Source organism: Procambarus clarkii, chromosome 94 (assembly GCF_040958095.1).
Source record: "Procambarus clarkii isolate CNS0578487 chromosome 94, FALCON_Pclarkii_2.0, whole genome shotgun sequence".
Lineage (NCBI taxonomy): Eukaryota > Metazoa > Arthropoda > Malacostraca > Decapoda > Cambaridae > Procambarus > Procambarus clarkii.
The window spans coordinates 6,540,870-6,567,700 of NC_091243.1; the positions used below are offsets into that span (position 1 = coordinate 6,540,870).

General features: G+C 38.2%; 1 protein-coding gene across 15 annotated transcripts in view; it reads right to left on the reverse strand.

Moving 5' to 3' along the window:
• The window catches only part of LOC123747268 (protein bric-a-brac 1), a 169,323-nt gene that overhangs the window by 36,944 nt on the left and 105,548 nt on the right, over positions 1 to 26,831 (reverse strand). For 6 of the 15 annotated variants that reach the window (XM_045729313.2, XM_045729312.2, XM_045729320.2 and 3 more), the window contains exons 7-8: positions 20,449 to 20,853; positions 19,599 to 19,739 (exon numbers count right to left, since the gene is read on the reverse strand). The exons of 4 other annotated variants lie outside the window; for them this stretch is intronic. In XM_045729313.2, coding sequence (XP_045585269.1) covers positions 20,471 to 20,853 — 383 coding nt within the window. In that variant the 3' untranslated portion in view covers positions 19,599 to 19,739; positions 20,449 to 20,470. Of the gene's footprint in view, positions 1 to 1,485; positions 2,614 to 9,425; positions 19,740 to 20,448; positions 20,854 to 26,831 lie in introns of those variants that run through there. 5 more of the 15 variants (XM_045729323.2, XM_069319892.1, XM_045729319.2 and 2 more) reach the window with 4 other exon arrangements.

Below are 26,831 nucleotides of genomic sequence, written 5' to 3' on the forward strand. Positions count from 1 at the left end.
TGTCATGGATGCTTGAGTTGCTGGGGCTGCCATCTGGTGGAGAGTCTTGAGCTAACTATAGGTTGGACCTAGGCAATGAGTGTGTATATACTGTATAGTAGTTTGAACTGTTTGCAAATGTTGTCCAAGCAGTTTCCTGCTCTGGTGCACACTACGTTTTCTCTCTAAGTAGGACCACCACCTGAAGGTGGTTCTCCCTTCAATAATGTGGTCGACCTAGTATCCCCACCCCTAAGCCTCTACTGAGGGGGCCAGTCTGGTAGGCCCTTGTGATTTGTTGAAACCTGGTGTGGTACCTGAGTTTGGAGGGCTCTAGGTAAGTAGCTTGGATACATACAGAGGGAAGCCCTCCTAGAAAATCTATCAAGCTTTATGACATGCAGTAAAGCAATAGCATAAACCATCAGGTGGCGGCTAACAGCAGAATCTCGCCAAATGATAGTGAAAATGTAAAAATGCAAGTAGTGCACTAATGTACTTTCATAAGCACAAAAACTTACAAATGATGGAATGATACTACAGTACTCATCATTTATGAGTAATAATGAAATGTGTTAAGCATGGAAAGAAATTCTGAAATTATGAAAAGATTAAATGAGATGCTGAAAAAAAAATCCTATTACAAATAATCCATAACATGTTAGGAAAATAAGGTATCAATATTACCACAAAAAAACATTAAATTTAAGAGTCCATGATGGAGAAATAGATTAAAAGCAAACTCATATTACTGGAACTTTAAAGTCATTAAAAATACATAAAACATTGTACAGTATACCATTGTGATGCACAAATTATAAAACTAATGGTGGGAATGATTACAAGCAATGATGAGCACACATCAACTTCAAAAAAATGCAAGACACAAATGGTGATTAATGAAGAGGAATACAAGGCACCAATGATTTGTATTGCACAAGAACAAAAATTATCAGCTGTTGCAAGATGGGAAATAAGCAATAATACATATTAAAACATATTTATCTGCAGATCCCCTGATGCTGTGTCCCCTCTGGGGAAGCCCTCAATTAAAGAGTGATCTTAAGCATTATTTACCCTAAGCACTTTGATGGAAGATCTGAAGCATTGCCTCGGCATGCATACATATGATGGAAGGCAAAAGAAAAGAAGTAAAAAAAAAAAGGCTGCAAGTGTGGTGCTGCAAATAAAGAGAACTGATAAATAATAGTCTTCAAGAAGACAATGTTTAGGTGTATAACAGAAGTGAAATACCTGATATATATTGTAAAGCTGTTAGGTAAAAGTGATAGAGTGATCTAAAGCAAGCATAAGCGAGTGTTTGTGCATGTGTTGTGGATAAGCCGTAACAATGCACCAGCTGACAAAATAATGAAGTAACAATCAAGTTATATATAAAAAATAATTCTGGTTAGTACATAGTGCATCTCTTCAAGTCATTCTCAGTTGGATATCTGAGAAGAATAATACTACTTTGTACAATTGAAGGTTAATAATAAGACCAAATATTAGAAAGCTGTTGTTACTCAAGAGATCACAGACAAGTGGTGGATAGTATTAAATAGAAGAGACAAGAAAGAAACTTCCTGCAACCAGCCAGCAATTTCAAAAGCGTCACTTAAGGAAGACAAGTCTATTAATGGTGCAGCATATCAGAATAATGTAGAAAAAAGTTCAAGGATTTGTAGCCGTAGAAACATTAATTAAAATTTTAGGACTCATTTTTAATTAGAGGCATTTCAGCAATGAGAAATGCAATCTTATAACAAGATGGGAGTCTATTTTTGTTTTACAAAGAAAAAAACAAATTTTATGATGAACAAGCTACAAAGGTAAATATGAGGTTCCAAGAATTTTGGAGATCTTTGTAAAAAATAATGCAAATGGAGAGATTCTGGTGATGTATGAGTGATTTTATTTATGATTAAATTATTCTTGTGGCAGTATAAATTATACAGATGAGATTACAGTACTGTAGCTACTGACTGATGACAAACTACTAACAAGCTTAAGATATAACAAGTCATAGTGTCTAGTTTTTTACATTGCTAATAAAGAAAAGTGACTTATGAGTAATAAATATGTATAAATTGGATAAAATATCACCAATGGTGACTATATATAAAAATACCATTTTAAAATATGGCATCCAACAGGTGGATTTTAAAATAGCAATATAAGCTTATTACTCTTCAATATAATGGAAAAATATATACTGTATTATATACAAGTGAGAGTGCATACAATATTATATATACATATAATAAAGTAGGCAATATATATAGAGTAAGGCAATAAGGCAGATCGGGGAAGGTAGGCGAGGAGTGATGTGTTAATAAGTCCCGCCACCGTGCCGGGCGTGCTGGCCGGCGTGCCCCCACTGAGCAAGGCTGCAGCCGCCTCTACGTTACCGTTACGAGTGCTCATTATGAGCCACCTCAAGGTGCTTCTTCAGATCAGTTCTTATATCAAACCATTGAGGGCAATAGAAACAGGGGACCTGGTCGGAGACACTATGAACCAGTCCTACGTGGTACTTTAGTGCAGCTATGGTGGAGTAGCGCTTGCCGCAGTGGGGGCAGTCGCGTGGGCCAGCGTAGCGCGGCCGGCCAACTTTCACCATCAGCTGGGTACCTGCAACAAGACCACCGCCCTTAGTCCACTACTCTCCCACATACCCACATCAACCAACCCTACCTCTTGATGGTAGTGGTTGTGCTGTTGCTGCTGTTGTTTCTCACCAGTGTTTCTTGCATAACAGTAAGTGAATGTGATATACCCAGGGAAAATAACAGAGTATATCTATCTCTCATGATTTTAGTAACTCATTTCAGACATAGTAACCACCATCATAAAACCAATGAATATTTATCAAAACTACTTGCATATTATTAATGAAAATCTAATTTCAAAATCTTCAATAATTCATTAATTGAACTAATAGAAATGCCTTCTAGGCACACACATACACAAATGAAATCTTCCAATAACCAGCCACAATAAGAATTCCAGAGAACAACAGAGCACATAGGTGTGTCTAGAAATGAAATGGGAAAAAATGCTCAAGGAACCAAGTAATAATAAAGCAGTTGGCCCAGACGGAGTTTCACCTTGGGTTCTGAGAGAATGAGCACCCGAGCTCAGCATTCTACTTTATGGCATCCCTATGTACAGAAGTCCTAGCAGATGTGGAAAAAGGCAAACAAAATCTACAAAAATCTACAAAATGGCACACACTTGCCAATCTACAAAAGTGGCAACAGGTAAGACCCCCTTAACTATAGACCTGTATCACTGACAAATGTAAGTCAAAATATTGGGAAAAAAATAATTAAAACTAAATGGCAAGAACACCTGGAGAAAAATTATGTTTTTTTGTTTTCAATCTGAAAGAGTATGGTTTTTGATCTGGAAGATCCTATGTAACGAATCTACTTAGTTTGTATAATAGAGCCACATAGATTCTACAGGAAATTAATGGTTGGGTTGACTGAGTGAATCTGAACCTAAAAAAAAAAACTAAATTAAAAATGCATTTGACAGAGTCCCACACAAGAGGTTGTTTTGGTAACTTAAACATACTGAACATACATACTGAACATACTGACAGGGAGATTTCTAACATGGATGAAAAACTTTGACAGAAAAGTCAGGGTAGTAATCGGAGGCAAAATGTATCTGACAGCAGGAGTATTACTAGTGGAATACCACAGGGCTCAGTTCTTGCAACGGTAATGTTTATTGTCTACATAATTGATCTACCAGAAGGAATACAGAACTATATTTACATGTTTGCTGATGATGCTAAGCTACCAGGGAAGATAGAAATCAAGATGATTGTTATACCTTTCCAATTGATCTAGATAAAATAAGTGCTTGGAGTGCCATGTGGGAAATGGAATTCAATGTAAATCAATGCCATGTTATGGAATGTGGAAAAGGAGGAAATAGACCACAAAACTTACAAATTAGGTGAAAGGAATTAAAGAACTATCAAAGATCTAGGGGTGGTTTAGAATAGTAGACTGTCACCAGAGGAACACAAACAACATTGTATGAGGCGTATGTGCATACTTTCCAACTTAAGAGTCGCATTTTATTATATGGATAGTGAAATACTAAAACTGTTCATGACTTTTGTGAGACCAAAATTGGAATATGCAGCAGTTGTATGCTGCCCATATCTCAAGAAGCACATCAATAAACTGCAAAAGGTGCAAAGGCATACTACGAAATGGCTTCCAGAACTGAAAAACAAAAGTTATGAATAGAGGCTAGAGGCATTCAATATGCCAAAACTAGAAGATACAAGGAAAAGAGGTGATATGATCACCACTTACAAAATAATAACAGGAATCGACCAAACTGACAAGAGGAATTCCTGAAACCAGAAACTTCAAGGACAAGAGGTCACAGATACCAGCTAAGGAAACAAAGGTGCTGAAAAGATATTAAAAAGTTTTCGTATGCAGAGTGGTAGACGGTTGGAATAAGTTAATTGAAAAAGTGGGAGGCCAAAACCATCAGTAGTTTCAAAGCATTATATAACAGTGCTGGGAAGATGGGACACCATGAATGTAGAAATTATCCTGTAACTACACTTAGGTAATTACATATTCATACATACAAGGAAATGTTTAAGGAATAGGCATTTTTAGGCCAGTTAATGCCTATAAAAATTTGACAGTTGGATCTTTACATGAAGGTAATGTAGGCACAAAGTGTGGAGATGCATAGTAAACATTACACACACTCCCACAAGCAAACCATTCTCGCAGTAAAAGATGACAAAGTAGAACACACGAGGTGTAGAACAGGTGCATTTACTAAAATGAGGTACTGTATAACCATTCATGACACTTTTGTATTGATGATAAACTGATTTCAACACACAGATACAATACAGTATAAACTTGGGAAAGGGGAAGAATGAATTGCACCTGAGCTTGAGCGTAAGCCAGTAGGATGTAAAATATTGTACAGAAATGATGAAAGATAGAAGTTGAAGCTGAGGAATACGTAAGGTATAAATAATCCAGTTTCGACAGCACTAAAAGAGTGCAATGTGACAAGTGTTAGTCTATCTGCAGCATGTGACCATACTTTATTTAAAGTGAGAGCCTTGGTACTTTCAGTATGTAGGCAATGGTTATGTGACACTCAAGACAGGCGAGTGTTGGATATCATCCCTGAGTGTTTTGCATTACTGTATATTTAAATACCACTTTACTTCCAAAAAGGGCTAAGGGTGGACTGTGAATGATATGCTTCCTAGTAAATGACAGCACAAGACTAAGATAATTTAGAATCCCTTTTGGTAACCCAGTACAATACAATCAATTGCATGCTGGAACTAGTGTTGAATAATGGAAAAATCATTACCACAACAGTAAATAGCAAGGTCAACACAACATAAAAGGCAATACAGTATAATGTTGTGACAGCAGCTGTATTATTCTTCTCCATGCACTGAAATTGTCAAATATCACTCCACCTTTCAAACTTAAATATCACTCCGAACCTTACAAGCAGTACCCATAACTGTCAACATTGAAATCTTTCTGACGACCTTTCAACTTAATGTAGCACATAAGGTCTATGAACAATTTCACATTTGAAATTGTGTTTTTGCTTCTCTTCTGGGCATTTCTAGCAATGCTTTATGGTGCTCTTCCTGTGCAGGATGTACAAGGAGGGGTTTATTAAATTAACTCCTTCATTGAGAACTATTTAAAAATCTCAACTCACAATTGAAGAGGTGAAACAAGTTCACGGCAGTGGCATATGATTCTACACAAAATACTTTTTTTTTTTGCATGTAGAGTAGTTAACAATCCTTAAAAGATTGATAAGTGGTATTTAATATAGTTTAGAGCTATATTAACTGTTGGGCACAACTTGAGTAACAATTGCTGTCGAGATTTACTGCCTTCGTTAATGAAGAGAACATAAAGGACCTTGACGTTAAGATTCTTCAATCTGTCTGCATAACACAGGTGGGAGTTGCTACAAAATATTAAACATCTCCAGGAATCATAAAATGCAACTTTGAAGGCAAGGATAAGCAACACTACTCGGCTCAATGAATCCCTCGTAAAACCATAACTAAACTATATTCAGGCATTATCATTGAAATAAGCCATACTGAATGTATGGGTAGCCCAGATGCTACAATATTAATAACACTCCAAAGAAGATATGACAAGCACATCGTGCAAGAGAATTAATACAGACACCAGCTCTATCATTCCGTAAAAGAATTTGATGGTATCCGAATGGTAGGCCATAGCTTTAACCCTTACACTATTATAATCTCCATACGTGATATTTCTCCATTTGATTTGTTGACAACTTTTAGGCGTTTGCACCTGAATGTGATACTTTTAAATACCTATTTTGTTTAGCAGTTAAGCATATGAAGCCATAGTGCAGATCAGAAGTCAAATAATTTTAATGCATAATAGTTCATCACCCAGGTTTTTAATTTGTATGAGTTAGGAAAGGAAAAGTATTATGGAAAAAGATCATAAAGGATTGTGAGGTTGGCACCCACGTAATTATCAGGTGCTAAGCCAGTATGGGAGATTGTCACCCAATTTTAAATACTACTTGAGCACTTGTTTTCACTTTTCTTGCTTTGAAATGTCTTCTTACCCAACTAGGCCACTAGTAGTAGAAATCAAATGCAATGTGTAACAGAAAAAAAGACTCATCACAAGAGAAAAAAAAATGTACTGCCCTGTAGTACACAAAATCATCAAAAGTGTTTAATAAACCCAAAACTGAAGGGAGGATATGATACCATTAAAAACAATTAAGATAAAAAAAAAGTGCTTAAAGTACTTGTTTTGTGGAACACACTTACATTGCAGACAAGAAGTGAAAACAGTCCTAAATCATATTTTAAAAGAACGATAGGTATGGAAGCTCCCAAAGATGAGTGGCCCAATCCTCTTTAGACCAAAAGCACTCATTTGAATAAAATTATTATACAGTATTACAACTTACAGTAACGTTACAAGTATTCTTAAAACGGAAAAGGATGACCACCACTGAATTGCCAACATAGAAAGCCTTTTCAATACAACGCTTCACATCCAACAGAATATCAGTAGTACATTACTACTGTGACAAATTACAGGTGCACACACATGGATGGGAAATGCATAGTTAGCCATTTGGTTGCCTTAGGCAGCACACACGTTCCTCTTGTCCATGTAACCAACAATGGTGCCAGACCCAGGCTCGTGATGCAGTACTCAAGTGTTCATTCCCATGATATCAATGGATATATTGACCAATGTTGGCCACAACAAGTAAGAAACCTAATAGTATGAAGCTCAAAGAATATTAAGAACAGCATCCTAAGATGCACTGTGTGCACTAAGTGCCAAGTGAGCAACATGATGCTTTCAAACATTTAGGCTAAAGTAATTATCTTTACTTTTTTCTTAAACTGAAAGTGATAAAGCCATATGTAATAGAAAAAGTGAGTAAAGCTAAGGTGCAATGTGAAGATAATGCAGTCTGGAGTAGTATAGGTAGAAGTGTAGATGGCGCTGGTTGCTGATAGAACAGCTGGGGAATTTCACAAGGAGTGCATGCATTTTATTTATATAACCCTATATTTCTTTTTCAGTATATATAAAGAGAGGTACCACCTCTGGTTGTGTTTGTTGGGACCCCTTGGCCTCAAAGAAGAGGTTGTGTAGCATCCAGGGGAGCCTTGTGGAGCTCCCACATATGATTACATTGTCTTCTACTACCCTTTATATACTGTATTTGTAATTTATTTTATTTTATTGAAAACTTCATTATACAAAGTGGATTACAACATTGGTTACATGCAAGATACAAGGTTAGTTGTCACATTATCGAGTTCCTTCAGCTCCTCAGATGGTGGGCAGGAACCATGGATATAGTGTGTTTTTCCCCTCTGTATTGCCATGCTAGACTCTGGAAGAGGAAGCTGGTGGCTCTAGGGTCTCTTGTTGTTTCAATTAGCTTAGAACTTAGATCCCTCAATAAAACTAGAGGCACCAAGTATCTCCAAAGCAATAGGGACAAAATTGTAGTGGTAATCCAGATCTCTATATTTATTAGACTTGGCTGCTTCCCTGCGAGTGGCATCACCACCCACAAATGCAACACTAAAGGCAACATAGGCGTTAACTAAGGTTGAAATGCACATATAGTCCCACATCAACTGTCCACTGTTCTTCCAGGTTCACTCTGATCCAGTCTGGGCAACCAACATGCTCGTCAGAGTTAAGTGGCAGTAGATAATGGGGCATTCTCTCTGCTGGACAACCAGCTGTGGTAAGGCTCCTCTTAATGCTGTCATTGATTTCACTGTGTCTTGAGTGCCACACTCCTGTACTTTGGCAGAGCAGGCCATGCTGGCCATACCACAAATACCACAGCCACTGCCTCACTACAAATACATCTATATTTGGTGTGGATTGGGGGCAATAAGGCAGAGAGTTATTGGCGTTCGGAGAGCCTGCTGTGTGAGATGCGTGCTGGTTGCCGACATTGGGTTTCTTGCTAATAGGAAGTCACCTGCATGGAGAGGTGACTTTTCAAGGCACCTGACTGAAAAAAAAAGAGGTGTTACAGCTCTAAGACAAGCAGTGTCATGTGGTGGTGTTGCAGCTTCTAGGCATGTTGCAGCTGCTTGATCTACAATGGGGCCATCCCAGCTGGACTGCTTGTGGGCTTTAGATGGTGGTGGCATGCTGGTTAAACGAGACCCACTTTGTGGTGCAGTGTATAAAACTGGGATCGTGTATCATTGCCTGTTGACCTAGGAAATCTGGTAGAATTTCTTTCAAGGTTGTCAGATGCCACTGAAGAGGACAGGAACACTGGTACAGCAATTTATGTTGCTGTGTGAACGCCAAGGGTCCCCTCGAGTCTAACAGGAAGGGAGGCTTGTTTCCACCAAGTCACTGAGAGAAAGGTTAAGTGCTTTCTCTAACAATTTCAGCAAGCTCTTGTACTCCTCTAGCTTAAGGCTATTGAAAGATGGCAAACATCTAAAAAAGTAGGTCAGCCTGGGGAAGGACAAGCAACTCATGGTGAGGTAAAGTGCATCGTGAGCACCAATGTCTTCAATCCTCTCAATCATCCTTTTCAGGTCGGCGCTCTTCTTGCCAAGGACCTAACCTAACAGCCTGCACCTGGTCTCTCACTTGACCCAGGTGCTTCAACATTTAGGGGTTTCTAATCAATTATAAGGTTCACTATGGACAACTCGTCAACATCATCATCTACCAGACATTCCATATAAACAAGCGTGCCCCATCATCGATAGTGGTTTTAGACCACTCTTCATCCAGATGTGTTAGGAGAGCAAATTGTTATCTGAATTCTAATAGATCATTTACCATATTATGCCAAAATATATGAAGATAATAAAATGAAAGGATATTAAAATACAAGACTATCACTGTGACACTGTTTATTGATGAGTTAGAGGACTCCCTGCAATGACCGGGGGCCTGAGTACACAGCAAGCATCTGCTGAGATTGGGGGGATTGGGTTATCATTCAGAAAAGATCCAATCTTTGTAAGTTAGTAAGGGAAGGGAAGGGAAGGGCAAGGAAGGGGGGGGAGGGGGCATGAGGGAAAGTTTCTTGACGATAGCAAACCCGGGTCAAGAGATAATACAGTAAAGATGATAAATTATCTTCCCAAAATTTACTGCACGAATGATAAATTTCATTTTGAGAATTGCATATCCAGTCACTACAAAAGTTGGCAAAAAATATATTAATACTGTATACATATCTATCTATATTGAGAGACCCAATTTACTCGTCAAAAAGGAAGACAAGCGCTTCAGTGCTCAATACACTTACATTCCTTTGTAAATTTTCTACTTAAAAGGATGGTTTATAGGTGTACAACTTTAAAATTTCTGGTTCCTACAAACTTTTGATCTGGTATTGAGCACTATACCAATAGAGAGAATACCCTTGTTGCAAGGAAGAGAAAATATACCCACTGTAAGTGGGAGCTCACGGCAAGAGGCCTTCATCACCACCAATGCATTAAATTCAGTTTCAGTTTGATGACAGAAATAATCACTCGAGATTAACTCTAGATAATCATTTAGAAAAATTTAATTTATAACAAATGCTTAATACAGTACTGTATTTAATATTCTGATAGATTTTTTCCATGAAGTGTATTAGAAATTACAGCATTTTATAATTGTTTAGTTAATACTGTATAAATACAGTACAGTTGAAATTTTACTCCTGAAATACAAATGCAAAACCCAAAGTTCTTGAAGAACTATTAATATCTCTGAATCATCTAAGTGGTTTGATTGTCTTTTGTAATACAGGTATATTATTTACTAAAATGTTAAATTATACAACTAAGCAAAGTACATTAAAAATTAAAATAACCTGGGTCTATCATCAAACTGTATTTAACTGGCATTTTAAAATAATAAATTTATTAACCGTACAAATGTCTTGATTCAAATTCTATTCATGGAGCTAAGTAAATGCTTCGTGGTGAAAGTCCAATCTTGTATAGAAAAAGGGAAAGGTTTTGGCACAGCCACAGTAAGAAAATCAGAAAGTCATTTTGGTTCAGGTACAAAACAAACAGGGTATGAATCCTTGGCACGAATTCCTAAAAGCCTTCGGCTCAAGAAAGACATTTAAATTCATTAATAAATAAGAATATCACATACAAAATGTCTTTCACTACATAACTTCTCACAGTCCCTACCCCCACAGTCTCCATCATCCAGGCAAAATGCAATGATCTATTGCATTTTTTATTTTGGTATACATGATTTTAATGCACTAAAATGATGGAAATACCATATCAAAGGCAACATGGATTAATTTAATCCATTATCCTTCTTAACAGTACCATTATGGCTTGACAAAAATATATGGCGCATTACAAGGAATTTTTTTGTTTAATACTATTACTATCTGAAACAGCAAGACCAGCTGGGCATAACATGGTAGAGAGCTACTGATCGATGCCGAGTGTTCTCCTGCAAGTGTGACTCACTACAGCATCGCTACCCTGGATGTGTGGACAAAAGTGGGGCAGGAGGGTCATTACATCAGATGCTTGCAAAACTCGGGACACAGAAAAACACATAACTAAATCTATTTGCACATAAAACATCCAATATCATTAAAACTAACATTATGACAAAAAATTTGTACATGCGTTAAGACAGATGCTGAAATCGACATTCAACATAACAAATTAGCCAAAAATATCTAAGATTGGAGCATTTGAACTAGAAATCACTGGTCTGTCACTAAGTCTCTAAAACCCTTATTGCCTTTGGAACAAGGGAAAGGAGTTCAAAGTCTTGACACATATGGTATGTGTCATCAATTCCCTGAATAATAGCACAGGCATTGAGTTTGGCCTCCATCAAAACATGATTTTTTTCTTAACCTCATAAATCTAGTTTTAGACTAAAGCCATTTCATTCTTAAAATCCAAAATGCCAACATATCAGCATCCATCACAATGAAAAAAAAAAAAAAAGAGAACAAGAGAAAAGAATAGAGGTCCAAATGTAGCAATTGCATGGAGCCAAGCTTGTAGCACAGTGTTAAATCAGTTTGTACTATGGATAGCCAGCTTTCATTGGGCATGCCGAAGCAGGGTTCTATCCGTACTCTTGAGCTCCGTGACCCCTGGTTGACATGATTCACGAGTTCCATGACCCTTGTTAACCAGATTCATGAACTCCTTCACCAGGGTTCACATGATTAATAAAATGAAACTATGATTGACCTGAATTACAATCAGTGACCCTAGTAATCTTGATTAAGTCCAATATCTGGTTGACAAGTTTACATGAGCTATGCTTGCATTTACTGAACATAATCTAATGATTTCAAAGACTGATCTCAACATTGTTGGAGATATATTTGAATTTTTTCATACAACTTCTATAGATTTTTTTTATGATTTACAGTGGATCATGCATGAATTAAGACTTATGGATCACGGATTCAGATAACTGGGGTCTGTTTCCCTGCAACGAGCCTTACGTACACAGATGAGAAATATGTCTTTATAAATATCAATAAACATAATTACAGTAATGATACACATCTGAGAAATATAGACTCTGAAAATAAAAAACCTGTACAGATGTCACAACAGGCAACAAGGGGTGGAGAGTTCCACAACTCTGATTTTTCCCTGATATACACTACAAAGAATATAAAATAAAGACAGGAAAAAATATGACTGGGTATTTAAAACTACACAAGTTATTTCCTCTCCCTCCCTTGTTAGTGATAACCTGTTGTGCCACTTTGGTAACCTGTATTAGGACCTGTCAAAATTTGCTGTGGCTATGTGACACCTCCGAGGAGGCACTAATCCCTGGTTTGTGAGGTGAGTTTATAGTTACAAAGGCCGGGCAGGAAAGAGCAAAGGACTAACTGGGAGAATATACAGAACCATTACAACAAACTGACGATTCACATACAACCATTATGCATCAAATCCAAGTAGCTTCTTTTCCATCTCTGAAAACAGTCAACACGATTTGCCGAGTCAAGCACCCATACATACCCTGGATTTGTCAATAGATATGAACAATTGTACTCTAGTTTAGTCAAGGGGTGGGGTTAATACACGAAATATATTGTAGTGGATCATAAGAAAATATTTAAATCAACATCCACTAATATGCTAATTTCTCGGAAAATTCATATGACGAAGGCACTTGGACAACACCTTACTTAGCTGAGTCCATGTTAAGCTGGGTCTGTCTCACATAATTGTACAGAATTTGAAATCATCATTCACCATTTTTTTAGAACCTGAATGTGGCAAAGTTTTTGTTACTTGCTCACATATATATATAATGGTATGAATGATAAAATCTTTAAATTTACCCATAACTATGTTTCCAGTGCCTAGACTTCTTCCTGCCCGGCTTGGGTATAACAACCTGATGAGCAACCTGATTAATTTGGTATGGGGTTTGATGAAGAATTCACTATTTGACTTATAGCTAATATGGCATTGGCAAACAGTCTCACCATCATGAAGCTGTCCAGAGAGGATAGAGCATTACTATTCCAAGGGCAGACATAATGATATGGCTAGACAATTGTCAATATGCCACTGATACTGGGTACGTTCTCGACAGATACAACGTACAAACTCATCACAACTTCAGCTCTTCTTAAATGATTAGCGTAAGGTGCAATCAACTGTTTAATATTGTGCTGACAGTTTAAGAACAATTTTGAGTTTGTTCATTCTATCTCTCTGGAGCATGGCTAATTTCCTAAGTTAAGCACAAATGTTTGGTAATTGGGAAGCAAGTGGTGGGGTAGCACTGTGTGTCACAACTGGCGGGGTTCGGGCAAGTGTAACAATGTAGGTTCAAGATCATCTGGGCTTCACCTTCACAAGCACTGACGTCAATTTCCAGCACTTACTGGCAGACAAAAAAAAAAAAAAAAAAAAAAAACAGATTGAGACTTGTGTGAAAGGTGTTGCCTTACAAATCTTAGATAACAAAACAGAGGCAATGAATACTGATTAATATAATAACAGGTGCAGAAAAACTATTGAACATTCCTTAGTATAATGCACTCACATGAAAAAAAAAAGAGGAGATCTGATAAAACAAAAAAAATTATAACCGGTACTATGGAAAGCATTGCACACTGAAGTGACCTGATGGAAATGATAAAACAAAAATAATATTCTTTTGATGCTTCAAAAAGACCTCCTAAAGTGATTAACCTACATCAGTTAACTACTACACTAAGAACATGGATTGAAATTAACGATAACACAAAATATACAAAAAAAAAAAAATAGAAATAAATACAGTATAACTTAATTCCATACTAAACAAACATTATAACTGAATTTACTCCATTTATACAGAAATCCTTACCATGTACTCCACCTTAAACCATTATCATAAGTACCAGACACCACACATAAGAAATCTTGTAACATTACACATACACTAGTCACAATATACAGAAATTGGCACAAAAAAACCGGACACTCAACTGTATCCAAATTTTTAATAAATTACATAGTGGGAAAAAAAAAATGAGGAATCACAAAAATAGTATCCAACCAAATTCTTACTTTTAAGAAATATAATATATATTACTAGGATGGCAAGCATGACCATCTCTTTAAGCTGAGCCTTATTAAGTACATCATAATTCTCCAGTGTACAATATTTTCTCAGCTGTGCTAAGCAAGCAGTCTCTGACACCTGCTTAACCAGCCAAATATAACCCTGTGTTATTTGGTAGGGGGGTTTTCAACCACCCATTTAATTGAGAGAAAGAAGAAATCAAAAAGAAAATCTAATTTAAATAATATCTATCACTTTCATTAAAAAAAAATCTTATCAAAATATTGTTTATATATTCATTTATACTTCAAGAAAAGGTCAAAAACAGATGTAACATCAGAATCAGATTCCTTAAATACCTGTCACATCATACACCTGCCATGTAAATAATATCAAAACATCTATCAAGTACTGTACTGTATAAAGTAGTTGACGCTGAAAGAGGTAGTCACACTTGCTGATATGGAAACAAGAGACACAGTGAGGGTGGGTAGAGGGGGTTTGAGCAATGGGTAACACTGGGAAAAAGAGCGTTTCATGCAAAATCGCTGTACAATCCTCTTCCTCACTGATTGTTCATCACATTTTAACATTCCATAACATGGAATGTGTTCAGTTGAGAGAGCTTAATGTCAATACCTCCTTAATATAAAACTGAGAGCAGACACTGACAACAGGAGGTATGCCTTCATTACCCGCTAGTCCTGCATCAGACCGTCACAAGCAGTAAAGTGAATACATACCGGTATATACATTTGTCATGGAAAGGCTCGTGTAACTCTGCTCCTTCCCCAAAAATGTCCTAAGTTGCACGATTACTTAATTACTGTCAAGATATGGGTGAAAACTATAGTGGATGTCAGCATAGTGTTGTAATCATCTAAATATTATGGAAAAGTTTTAAGTTCAACAAAATATTTTATAATTCATTAAGTGACAATCACATGCCTCAAATTCAAATTCAAATTATAACTTAAGACTAAAATATAAAATTTATTAATCTATTGCCAATGAGTGCTTCCTGGGTGAATTAAAAATAGTTATATAATTTATATTCATATCTTTTTTTAAATATGAGGTATGTGTTACACAAACTTATTGGTAAAATATATCAATAAAAATATCTTTCTTTTATGATTTAACTTTAAAATAAGGTGAGAGCTGGTAACATATTATGTATATAAAGTACTGTATATGTATATAAAGTACTGTATATGTATGTATGCAGGGATATATAATATACTGTGTATACAGTATATACATATACCTAAATACACACAAGCACATGTATGCATGTGCACACACACATCCTCCCCATACACATACATCCACAATATCCACATACACACACACACACACACTTTGTTAGGTCAAAGCTAGAATATGCAGTGGTTGTGGGGTGCCCATATCTCAAAAAGCACATCAACAAACTGGAAAAGGTGCAAAGACATGCTACTAAGTGGCTCCCAGAACTGAAGGGCAAGAGCTACAAGGAGAGGTTAGAGGCATTAAATACTGTATTCCAAAACTAGAAAACAGAAGAAAAAGAGGTGATATGATCACTACGGTCAAAATAGTAACAGGAATTGATAAAATCGATAAGGAAGATTTCCAGAGACCCGGAACTTCAAGAACAAGAGGTCATAGATTTAAACTAACTAAACAAAGATGCCGAAGAAATATAAGAAAATTCACTTTCGCAAACAGAGTGGTAGAAGGTGTTGGAGTCTAAAACCGTCAGTAGTTTCAAAGTGTTATATGAAAAGAGTGCTGGATAGACGGAACACCACGAGCGTAGCTCTCATCCTGTAACTACACTTAGGTAATTACACAGTCACAGATTCAAGCTAAGGAAACAGAGGTGCCAAAAAATATTAAAAAGTTTTCTTTTATAAACAGAGTGGTAGACAGTTGGAACATGCTAAGTTAGAAGGTGGTAGAGGCCAAAACAGTCAGTAGTTTCAAAGCGTTATATGACAGAGTGCTGAGAAAATGGGACACCACAAGCGTAGCTCTCATCCTGTAACTACACTTAGGTAATTACACACACACACACACACAGTCTTACCACAAATGCTAAAGCTCTTAAAAGGGCTTTGGCACTTTTATGCTCCAACTTTTTTTAATCATGCACACTTATGATGTAAAAAAAATGGTATTCCAAACAACTTGCCTAAAAAAAAAAAAAACTGCCGTGAAATAGATTTTTTTATACAGAGAAGTAACTAACAAGACAGTGTGTAAAGAAGTGCACACACGAGATTGAAAAATCTTTTGGTTCCTACAGAAGTCTTTACTTGGAAACTTCTGACTTTTCAACAGCCATGATTTATAGCCCCAGATAAGAAATACCCAGTATGATCTAAACAACAAATACCCACTACAGTACTACTTATTTCAAAACTAATACATAAACAAATCAATAAACATACAAAAACGTTCAAGCAATCAAAAGGAAACATTACATCAATACCGATTTTGGGGTTATGAATGCAACAAATTCCTACAACTACAGTAACAGTTATCTAACAAGCAGTCTGATGTAATCATAAACCAATAAAGAACAAAATATGCGCCAAATTAGCATGCAACAACAGAGACAAAACACACACATCCACCCCCCATACAAGCTCATCCATTCATTCACAAACATTTCAACCCAATTTTAAAATTGCACTCTCATGTTAGACATTTCCTGAGGTGAACAAAAGATAATCTGTGTAGAATCAACCTGTAATATTTAAACTAATGACCACAAAAATTAAATAAATCATGACAGTTTCTACAAGAAAGGATGACACACTGAAACCTGTAAGACTACAGTACTACTTTGCTGCGCCGCTCTGGACGTTATATGGCTCGAGATTAATTTAAATTTATATTTACTGTATATACTGTATTAGTATTATTTTTGTTCTGTACTGAAAACTGGTTTTCCCCTTGAACATGTGGGTATCTATTCATCAGTGTTCTATACACACTGCTCCAGCACTTCTGGTAATGCCCAAGTGACATGGGTGCTGACAAGAAAAAAAAAAAAAATTATGACTAATTAAAAACAGGAATAAATATATGATATTATAAAATTATTGCATTACTAGAATATTTTAATTTTTTTTGTATGCAAACCAGAGCAAAATAAAGAGATGCGTAAACTCTCGAGTATTAACTTTTAAAATGTGTGCTTTCATCTTTGTTATTGGCTATTTGCAGTTACAGATGGAGAGCAATGCTTCTCTACTACCATCCTCATTGTATACTTTATTAATAGTTTTGAGACATCTAGTGATCTTTTGCACAACCTCTTGCAGTTTAAGTCCATCTGCAACTATACTGCCAAAAACTTCATAATCCTTTATAAATATTTCTGTAGTTTAAAACCTCTATAACCTCTAGCTCTATTGATTTCTGCTTTCAAAAACTTCTTTCTGTTTTCACTCTCTCTTACACAGTTATGTAATTACACTTAAATAATAACTTGTACATAGATTTTTAAATTGCAAATAATTACTCTTTGAAAACTTTAAGTCTATAATTTGTTTATCTACTTACATCACTGACATGCAATGACAACAAATAGCCAAGAACACAAATGATGGTGGCCCAAGCGAAACCATGGCCATGGCAAATGATCGTCGTCAAGTACAGTATAGCATTAGCTACACCCAGTCACCACTAAACATACCACCGAGCACCACCCACAAGACCATGGAACAAACAGTACCAGCAGCCACTTATACAAGACATCTTCAACATATGATTTTAGATAATACCAGAACTAGTTTCCATTATATAAAATGTCTCCGGTGTCACGGACCATCAGAGGCACCATCACTAGTAAGAGGGGTTCAGAAAGATGGTAATAAGTGAAATAAGTCATTGTAAATAATAACCCTTCCAGCTTCTAAGTTCACTAGAGAATACAATACCATGAGTCGCAATAGCTAACCTCTCCAGGATCCCTATGAATAAAGTCACTAGCACCAGGAGCCATTATACATAATATCACCAGCACTTGAAGTAACTACAGTAAACATAAAATACCAGGAATATTGACTAATGTCATTATACACCAATGTGACTGCCACCCATGATAAACTGCAACATCCACAATACCATACACACAAACAAAAATGCTTCATCACTAAGCTCTTCATCACCACAGGTAAACAGTGAGTTGATCATCACTATGCTGAATCATTCCCTATAGTGTAGAAGGAGCAGCACTGTTTAGTTGGACTTCGAAAGAGCAATATTTGCAATGGAGATAAGCCCAGTAAACACTAACAACCACTTTCTTATTTTGTTGAGGTATTTCAGAAATTGACAAACAACAGCTACCTCTATGATAATACACATGAACATACTGGTTAAATATTGTCGTAGCCTTTGGAAGACATAGAAGTTACGAATAAGTGGCACAGTATCTTTGCACTCAGAGACAATGTGATTTTTCTACTTAGTTTGTACACATTTGCTATATGCATATAAAACACTTCAAAATGCAGGTTTCCCTGTCATCACATCATCTCAAACTTGCACAAATTGGAAATGCAAAATCTTGATTGCCTGATGCTTCTGAAAACAAGTGGTACTTATTTCCCAATTAACAGCTAATGGAGGAAAATATTAAAATTTTTGGCACAAATTAGGTACAGAGGAAAAGAAGGGTTAAAAAACTTCTCCATGTTACACTGGGATATAAAACAGAGGTTCATGTAAAGCATTTGTTTCAAGAACTTCATGTATTGCAAACTTCTCACAATACACAAGTGAGAACAAGCTCTACATATATTTCTTGCAACTTCATCAATTACCCTATGCAAGTGGCGAAGATTCACATATTCCATTCAAACACTATGGATACTCTGACCATCCACTCACCAACGAACCAACACATTACCAATACTCAAGTGGGCCATGGTTCCTTGTATGCCATCCAAAGCTCTGACATTTAAGTAATGATATTTATCTTTCTAACTTAGGCCTATACTGTAAATGTTGAGCACTTATGTTATTACTTTATGCCTGAGAATGAAAACTGAGGGCATTGTAAAGACTCTGCCAGCTCATAAAAGCTGAATACCTAAGTAAAATATGATCAGCCTCTTTGGAGAAAGATGTACCAGGTCAGCCATTTATAAACTCTTATGCAAAATAATTTTATTATACTCAATCTCTTGATTCATAAATAAAAGCAGCAAGATTCTATTAACAGGTTTAAGATGGCTGACCCAAATACGCTTATTGATATGTTCCTGCAGAGTCTAGAGCAGTAGGGCCCGACTCCTCCTGCCCTTGAACACATGCAGTGACGAGTGGACTGCTACTCGGACGTTGTGTCCTTTGCTCCCTGATCATTTTCATCATTCACATACTTCTCCATGCTGTAGTTGCGATTTCGTTTAAGAGGAGCCCCATGATGGGTCACCTGGTGGCGTCGCAGGTACCACTTGTTTTTGCATTTTTTGTGGCACAAGTCACACTCCACCCCCTCACCCTTGGTGTGAATATTGATAATGTGCTGTTTCAGATTGAATTTGTTGCTGAAGACGCGGTTACATATGGGACAGATGCCTGGCTGCCGGCTGTTCCAAAGCTTGGGAACGCATGCCCGCACCAGATATTCAGCGTCTGCAAGGGAAGAAGAAATGTCCTCTCAGTATGGCTGTCTCTTGGGACATCCCAGTCCACTTAGCTTACTTAGGGAATTACAGCTATCAGGATTCTTTGACCAGGGAACGACAGGTGGACAGATGGATTTATTTTTTTTAGTTTATTCAATATTCCGGCCAATATTCCATGCTTAATTTCATTCCTTACCATTACATTTCTTATTTCAGCCAATTACCTCCTGAAATTAATATTAATAATGTATAGCCAAGTACTAATCTTAATGTTCTAATTTCATAAACTAATTAATTACCAAGTGATAAAAGAATAAGGATTCTACCTTCCAGAACATGAGTAGAGCAATGAAAAACTGGTAACTATGAGTCTACAAGAACACTACTTGGACAGGATCATGCTTAGCAATGAGAGTCTTTACTACATGCTACTTCTAACTCAAATGGTCACAAAAGGCAACCTGTTGTCATATAGAACCATTCGTTAAAAACTAGCCATGGAATCTAGTTTTGTCATTAAGCATGGTACATGTGTTTTTGGATACCAATCACAAAATATTTTGTCCATGTCCACCTGTTATTGAATTTAATCTCATTCAAAATTTAATTACTGACAGGACATTTTTCCAATACATTCACATTATCTCGATTGATTTATTACAGCCTTTGTCTAAATCATCCATACATGAATCCCAAAGCTGAACTGCAGAACATACTAGATTGAATTTGAAGGGGAATTCAGCACATACGATCCATTTGTTTCTTAGTGAAGACCTCTTGAGGTTGGGATGTCTCCATCTGGTGGGGAGTAGGAGTGAGTGCCATGCCTAAGTCCTTAGTTAACTCATAGGCAGGATGCTGGTTGGTCAAGATCTTGCCAGACTTGGGCTCAGCCGGGCCTTTGGAGCGACGCAGGGGAGCACCATGTGCAGTCACATGGTGTTTACGCAAGTACCACTTGTTCTTGACCACCTTGTGGCACAACTCACACTCAATCCCCTCCCCTACTGTGTGCACGTTCACAATGTGTTGTTTCAGGTTAAACGAATTACTGAAAGTTTTCCAGCAAAACGGACAGAGGCGGGGTTGCATGCAGCGCCACCTTTGGCGAGCGGGGGCATCTGGAACAGAGCAAAACATGGCATTAACCTGGGCCCTTAGTGTGTTGCTGCTGCCAAATGCCCCCACTCAGCCAAGTGCTCACGGGTCTCTCATAATCATGTCAATGCTCTTCATAAATCGTTTCAATTTACTGTGCCTCACATCATATCTACAAACTTGATAACAAACTGAAAATAAATTGTCCTTTCTTGTTCGAACAAGTTGTGTTCCAGGTGTATATGATTTGTTCCAAACCATACACTGCACAATTAAGTCACTAGTCATATTCAACATATTTTCTGTATAACTGGTCCTGTGACACAGATGAAAGAAATGAAGTAAAAGAAATTACTACAGTACTGCACAGTACTTACAAAAAAAAAAGATAAAACCTTACTGCATGAGCTTTAACAAAGCATCATAGCTCAAACAAGCTTAACTTACTGCTTCCCAAGAAATCATGCCTCATTGATAAATGTTCAATATTTTAAACAATTGAATGCTGTTCATGCTTATGCAGTTCAGTCTATAACAATGAAATGAAGCCCCAGTCAACAAAACTACAGTACTAAAATTGTCAACATTAAACAAGAAACTTTGAAAATTATGATACAGAACAATATACAGTATATATATATTTTCTACACATGCATATTCATATAAATTTGCTTGTTTTTAAAATTCAATAAAGTCATATTAATATTTTCTTATTATACACTATATACATGTAAGTATACATGTATGTATACATGTATGTATGTATGTACTCACCTAGTTCTGCTTGCAGGGGTTGAGCTTTGGCTCATTGGTCCTGCCAACTCTAACTGTATTCACCTAGTTGTATTCACCTAGTTGTGAATGCGAGGGTTGAGCTCTGATTCTTTCGGCCCACCTCTCAACTGTCAATCCATCAACCAATTCTCTCCCCCCCCCCTCCCCTCCAGAAAGCAGCCTATAGCAGCGGTCTAACTACCAAGTACCTATTTACTGCTAGGTGAACAGAGGCATCAGGGTGAAAGAAACTGCCCATTTGTTTCCGCGATCGCAGGGGATCAATACCCAGACCCTAGGATAACAAATCCTGAGCAATGTCCACTCAGCTGTCAGGCCCCCTAAAGAATGTATGTATGCCCCTGTATGTATGTATGTATGTAGATATAAATGTGTATTCATGTGTGTAATCACCTAAGTGTAGTTACAGGATGAGAGCTACACTCGTGGTGTTCCATCTTCCCAGTACTAGGGAGCCAGTCGGCCGAGCGGACAGCACGCTAGACTTGTGATCCTGTGGTCCCGGGTTCGATCCCGGGCGCCGGCGAGAAACAATGGGCAGAGTTTCTTTCACCTTATGCCCCTGTTACCTAGCAGTAAAATAGGTACCTGGGTGTTAGTCAGCTGTCACGGGCTGCTTCCTGGGGATGGAGGCCTGGTCGAGGACCGGGCCGCGGGGACAATGAAGCCCCGAAATCATCAAGATAACTTCAAGATAACCTACTCTGTCATAACACTTTGAAACTACTGACAGTTTTGGCCTCCACCACCACCTCACTTAACTTGTTCCAATCATCTACTACTGTTTGCAAAAGAAAACTTTCTAATATTTTTTGTGCACCTTTGTTTCCTTAGCTTGAATCTGTGTCCTCTTGTTTTTGAAGTTGCTGGTATCAAGAATTCCTCTTTGTCAATTTAGTCAATTCCTGATAGTATTATTTATGTGGTGATCCTATTACCTCTTTTTCTTCTATCTTCTAGTTTTGGCATGTTTAACTGCCTCTAGTCTCTCCTTGTAACTCTTGTTTTTCAGTTCTGGAAGCCATTTTGAAGCCTTTGAACCTTTTTCAGTTTATTGATAATGTTCTTGAGATATGGGTATCATACAATTACTGCATATTCCAGTTTTGGTCTCACAAACATTATGAACAGTTTCTTTAGTATTTTGCCATCCATGTTTTTAATTAAAAGCAAGTCTGAAGTTGTAAAGCAACACATACGCTCCTCTTACAATGTTCTTTCCGTGTTTCACTGGCGACAGCTTACAGACCAAAAGGTACTATTGTACCTAGGTCTTGTTTTTTAATTACTTTCCACATACTTTGTAAGCTGTGTGCGGTCTATTTTCTCCAATTCCACATTCCATAACATAGCATTTATTTACACTGTATTCCATTTGCCACATGACGCTCCAAGCACTTATTTTATCTAGAACACTTTGAAAGGCATGACAATTGTCTGCCTCTCCCATCTTTCCCAGTATCTTAGCATTATCTGTAAACATGTTCATATAATTCTGTATTCCTTCTGGTAGATCATTTATGTGGACAATGAACAGATTTGATTTGAAACACTGTTTGCCTTTTCCATATATATGCGAAGTTTTCTGTGCACAAAGATGTTTGGAATATCATTTGAAGTGGAATGCTAAGCTCTGTTGTGCACACACTCAGCACCCAAGGTGAAACTTCCATTTGATCCAACTGCTTTATTTCTTTCAAAACCTTTAAGTAATTTTCCACTTTTGCTCAAGACACCTCTAAGTATTTACACTTGCCTAGTTGTACTCATCTACTTGGGCTTGTGATGGTTGAGCTTTGGCTCTTTGGTCCCTCCACTCAACTGTCAATTAACTGGTATACAGGTTCCCGAGACTATTTATTCATTTTTTATTTATTTTTTTTATTTATTTATATATACAAGAGTTCTTACATTCTTGTACAGCCACTAGCACACACAGCGTTTCAGGCAAGTCCTTAATCCTAATAATCCCCAGAATACGACCTCACCAAATTGTTTAACAACCAGGTATTCATTTTACTGTTGGGTAAACAGCAGCTACTGTTAAGGATTTGCGCCCAGTAAATCGGTATCCCCGGCCAGGATACGAACCCAGGCCAAAGCCACACGCGTAACACCAGGCGAGTGTCTTACCACTATGCCACAGGGACTATTGGGATCATATCTACATTTGAAACTGTGTACGGAGTCTGCCTCCTCCATATCATTGCCTAGTGCATTTCATTTGTTAACAACCTTGACTCTGAGAAAATTCTTTCTAATGTCTCAGTACTGTACTCAAATGAGCCACAAAGTTTCCACCTGTGTCTCCTTGTTCTTGTTCCATCTATGCTAAATAGTTTGTCTTTGTCCACCCTGTCAATTCAAACAAGAATTTTTGTAAATGGTGATCATGTCTTTCCCTAACTCGTCTGTCTTCCAGGGACAGTGAGGTTTAATTCCCATAGCCTTTACTCTTAACTCTCACCTTCCAGCTCCGGGACTAGTCTGGTGGAAAACTACTTAACTTTCCCCTAACTTTGACATGTGTTTAACTAGGTATGGACTCCAGACTGGAGCTGCATACTCCAGGATTGGTGTGATATATATGGTATCCAAGGTTCTGAATGACTCCTTACACATGTTTCTAAGGGCAGTTTTTATCTTGGCCAATCTAGCATATGCTGCTGATGATATCCTTTTGCTGTGGGCTGTACACATACATCGTCGTCTTCGCAATACAAGCAGTTTGCATGAAGGTATAACCTCCCGATGACTGCACGATCGGTAATGTAGACAGATGCATATATGACAATGCACAACAACACATCAAAGGTCACGATGTGCCCAAGTCAAGAAGATTACGTCATCAAGTCGGGCGAGGAGGATAAAGGCAAAATAAACAAGAGGAAAGGAATGTAGGATGGGAATAAAGAAAACAGAAGGTGAATGCAAAGCGTTGCGGCAGTAAAGAAAGCGAGGGACGGAGGCAAGAGACGAATGACGGGGGCAAAGGATGTGAAGGAGGCAAGTGCGAATGTGTAGGATGGTAGAGGAAGTCAAGATGGGATAGGCGAGGTTAGGACAGGGCAAGGTAAGTAAATGGCATCTGGAGCCTCACGACTGGACTCTCGGACTTCGCAGAAGCACCAGCAGGACAATGGGAGGAAGACCTAGGAAGGATGCGAGGACAAGTCGTGAGAGAATGCGATGTAAAAGGCTCATCAGGCAAGGTGGCAGGGCGCTTGGAAATCGGGACGATGGAGGATTGCTCCGCTTAGTAACGGGGACAGAGATATGCGGCAAGGCAGCCCGGGGAGAGAGACAGGGAAGGCTCGCCAAAAGAGTTCCGAACGGTGTTATCCAGCATCGATTCAAACCCATTGGAGATAGCAGAGGCAGCTGCGAGAGGATGGACGTCAACTGTAAAAGAAGCAGAGGAGAGGAGCGATGGGTCAGCTGCAGGAACGGGAAGGACGGACTACGGAAAGAATTTAGTGACGAGGCGGACCAGCACAGTCTTGAGTGCATCCACAACGCGAGCGACAATAGTGTCAACAAGATCAGGACTCAGTTGAATGGCGGGTGGAAGAGAAGATACCTCAGGGGCGAAAGGAACATTAGTGGAAAAACGGGTCAGGCACAGGCAAAGGAAGCGGCGGGTGACAAGGAACCGGGGCAGGATGAGACAAAGCATGACAGGAGGGCGGAGTGACAACGGGAAGAGCCTTAGTGAGCGCCACAACGTAGGAAGGACACTGCTTGAAAGTGATGATATGATCACCACTACAGTTGGGGCAACAGAGCTTGTCGGACTCACAGTCACGAATGAAAAGGGAACCAGAGCATTTGCCACAACGGACACCATTGGTACAGCCATGGGAGGTATAGTGAAAACCCTTAAAACAAAAGCACTGAGTGGGAAGGGGAACATACCCCTCCAATTTATAAAGTAAGTCATTAATCCAAACCCGATCAGGGGGGAGGGCATCAAGAAAAGTAAGGAGAGCAGTGCCAGTATCACACAGGGCGCCATCAATTCTACGCATAAATTTCTTGACACCGAAGATCGGAATGTCAGCATACTGCAGTTGTGCCTTGATATCGTCTGCACTAACGTCAACAACATGCTGGACCACATATCGTACTAAACGGTCACCCAGAGGGTAATAGCAACGGACCTTGTACCACAGATATCAGTAACGTTTAAAAGCATCAAGTCCCTGGAGGAAGTGTGGTCCACGGCAATCAAGTTCCTGCTTTTATTCGGCCTGAAATCGTGCACCTTGATTCTAAAGAACTTGGGAACAGCTTGATAGAAAAGGCTGCGTGCCCTACTATTTCCAAAAACACTCCACATTAGTGTGCTTCCAAAACACACTAATCAACCAGGTATCAACTCCGATCAGCGGGCGTATCGGCATCAAAGGCATTGATGAACGTACATAGGCCAGGAGAACTCGTCTGATCGGGAGGGAGTGGAAGGCTTGGAGACAGAGGTTACGAGGGGGGTCACAGGGCACCGCAGGACGCAGGAGATTTGCCTTCAATCTATTAGCCTTACTATGATGTTTACTGTCCAGAAACACCCTCGGGATCCCATTCCAATACCAGAACGTTGTGACCAGAATGCGTGCCAGTGGACAATGGGTCCTGAAAACCCTCAAAGGGATCGGAAATGTCCACGGGAGAAATGCTGCGCGAACCACCATCCGTCACCATGGTCGGCTGGCCGTCCCTGTACACATACATATGAATGTACAGATATGTAATTATTGTACCAAACTAACTACCATCTTGTGTAGTTGCAATATGAGAGAGATGCTCGTTGTATGCTGTCTTCCCAACAATCTTTGTCATACAACTCTTTGAAAGTACCGATGATTTTGACATCCAACAACTTCTCACTTTTACCAAACTATTACCAACCTTTTATAATGATTTGCACGAGAAATTTCTTAAATTTTTTTGACATCTTTGCTTCATTAGCTTGAATCTATGATCTCTTATTCTTAAGTAGCAAATTAAAAAAAATTCTCCTCATCTGTTTTGTAGATAACTGTTACAATATTGTACTGTACAGAGTAATCATATTGCATCTTTTCCTCCTGTCTTCTAGCCTTGGCATGTTTAATGACCCCAGTCTCTTCTCATACCTCATGTTCTTAATGTCCAGGAGCCATTTAGTAGCCTGTCTTTATACCCCATTATTGATATATGGGCACTA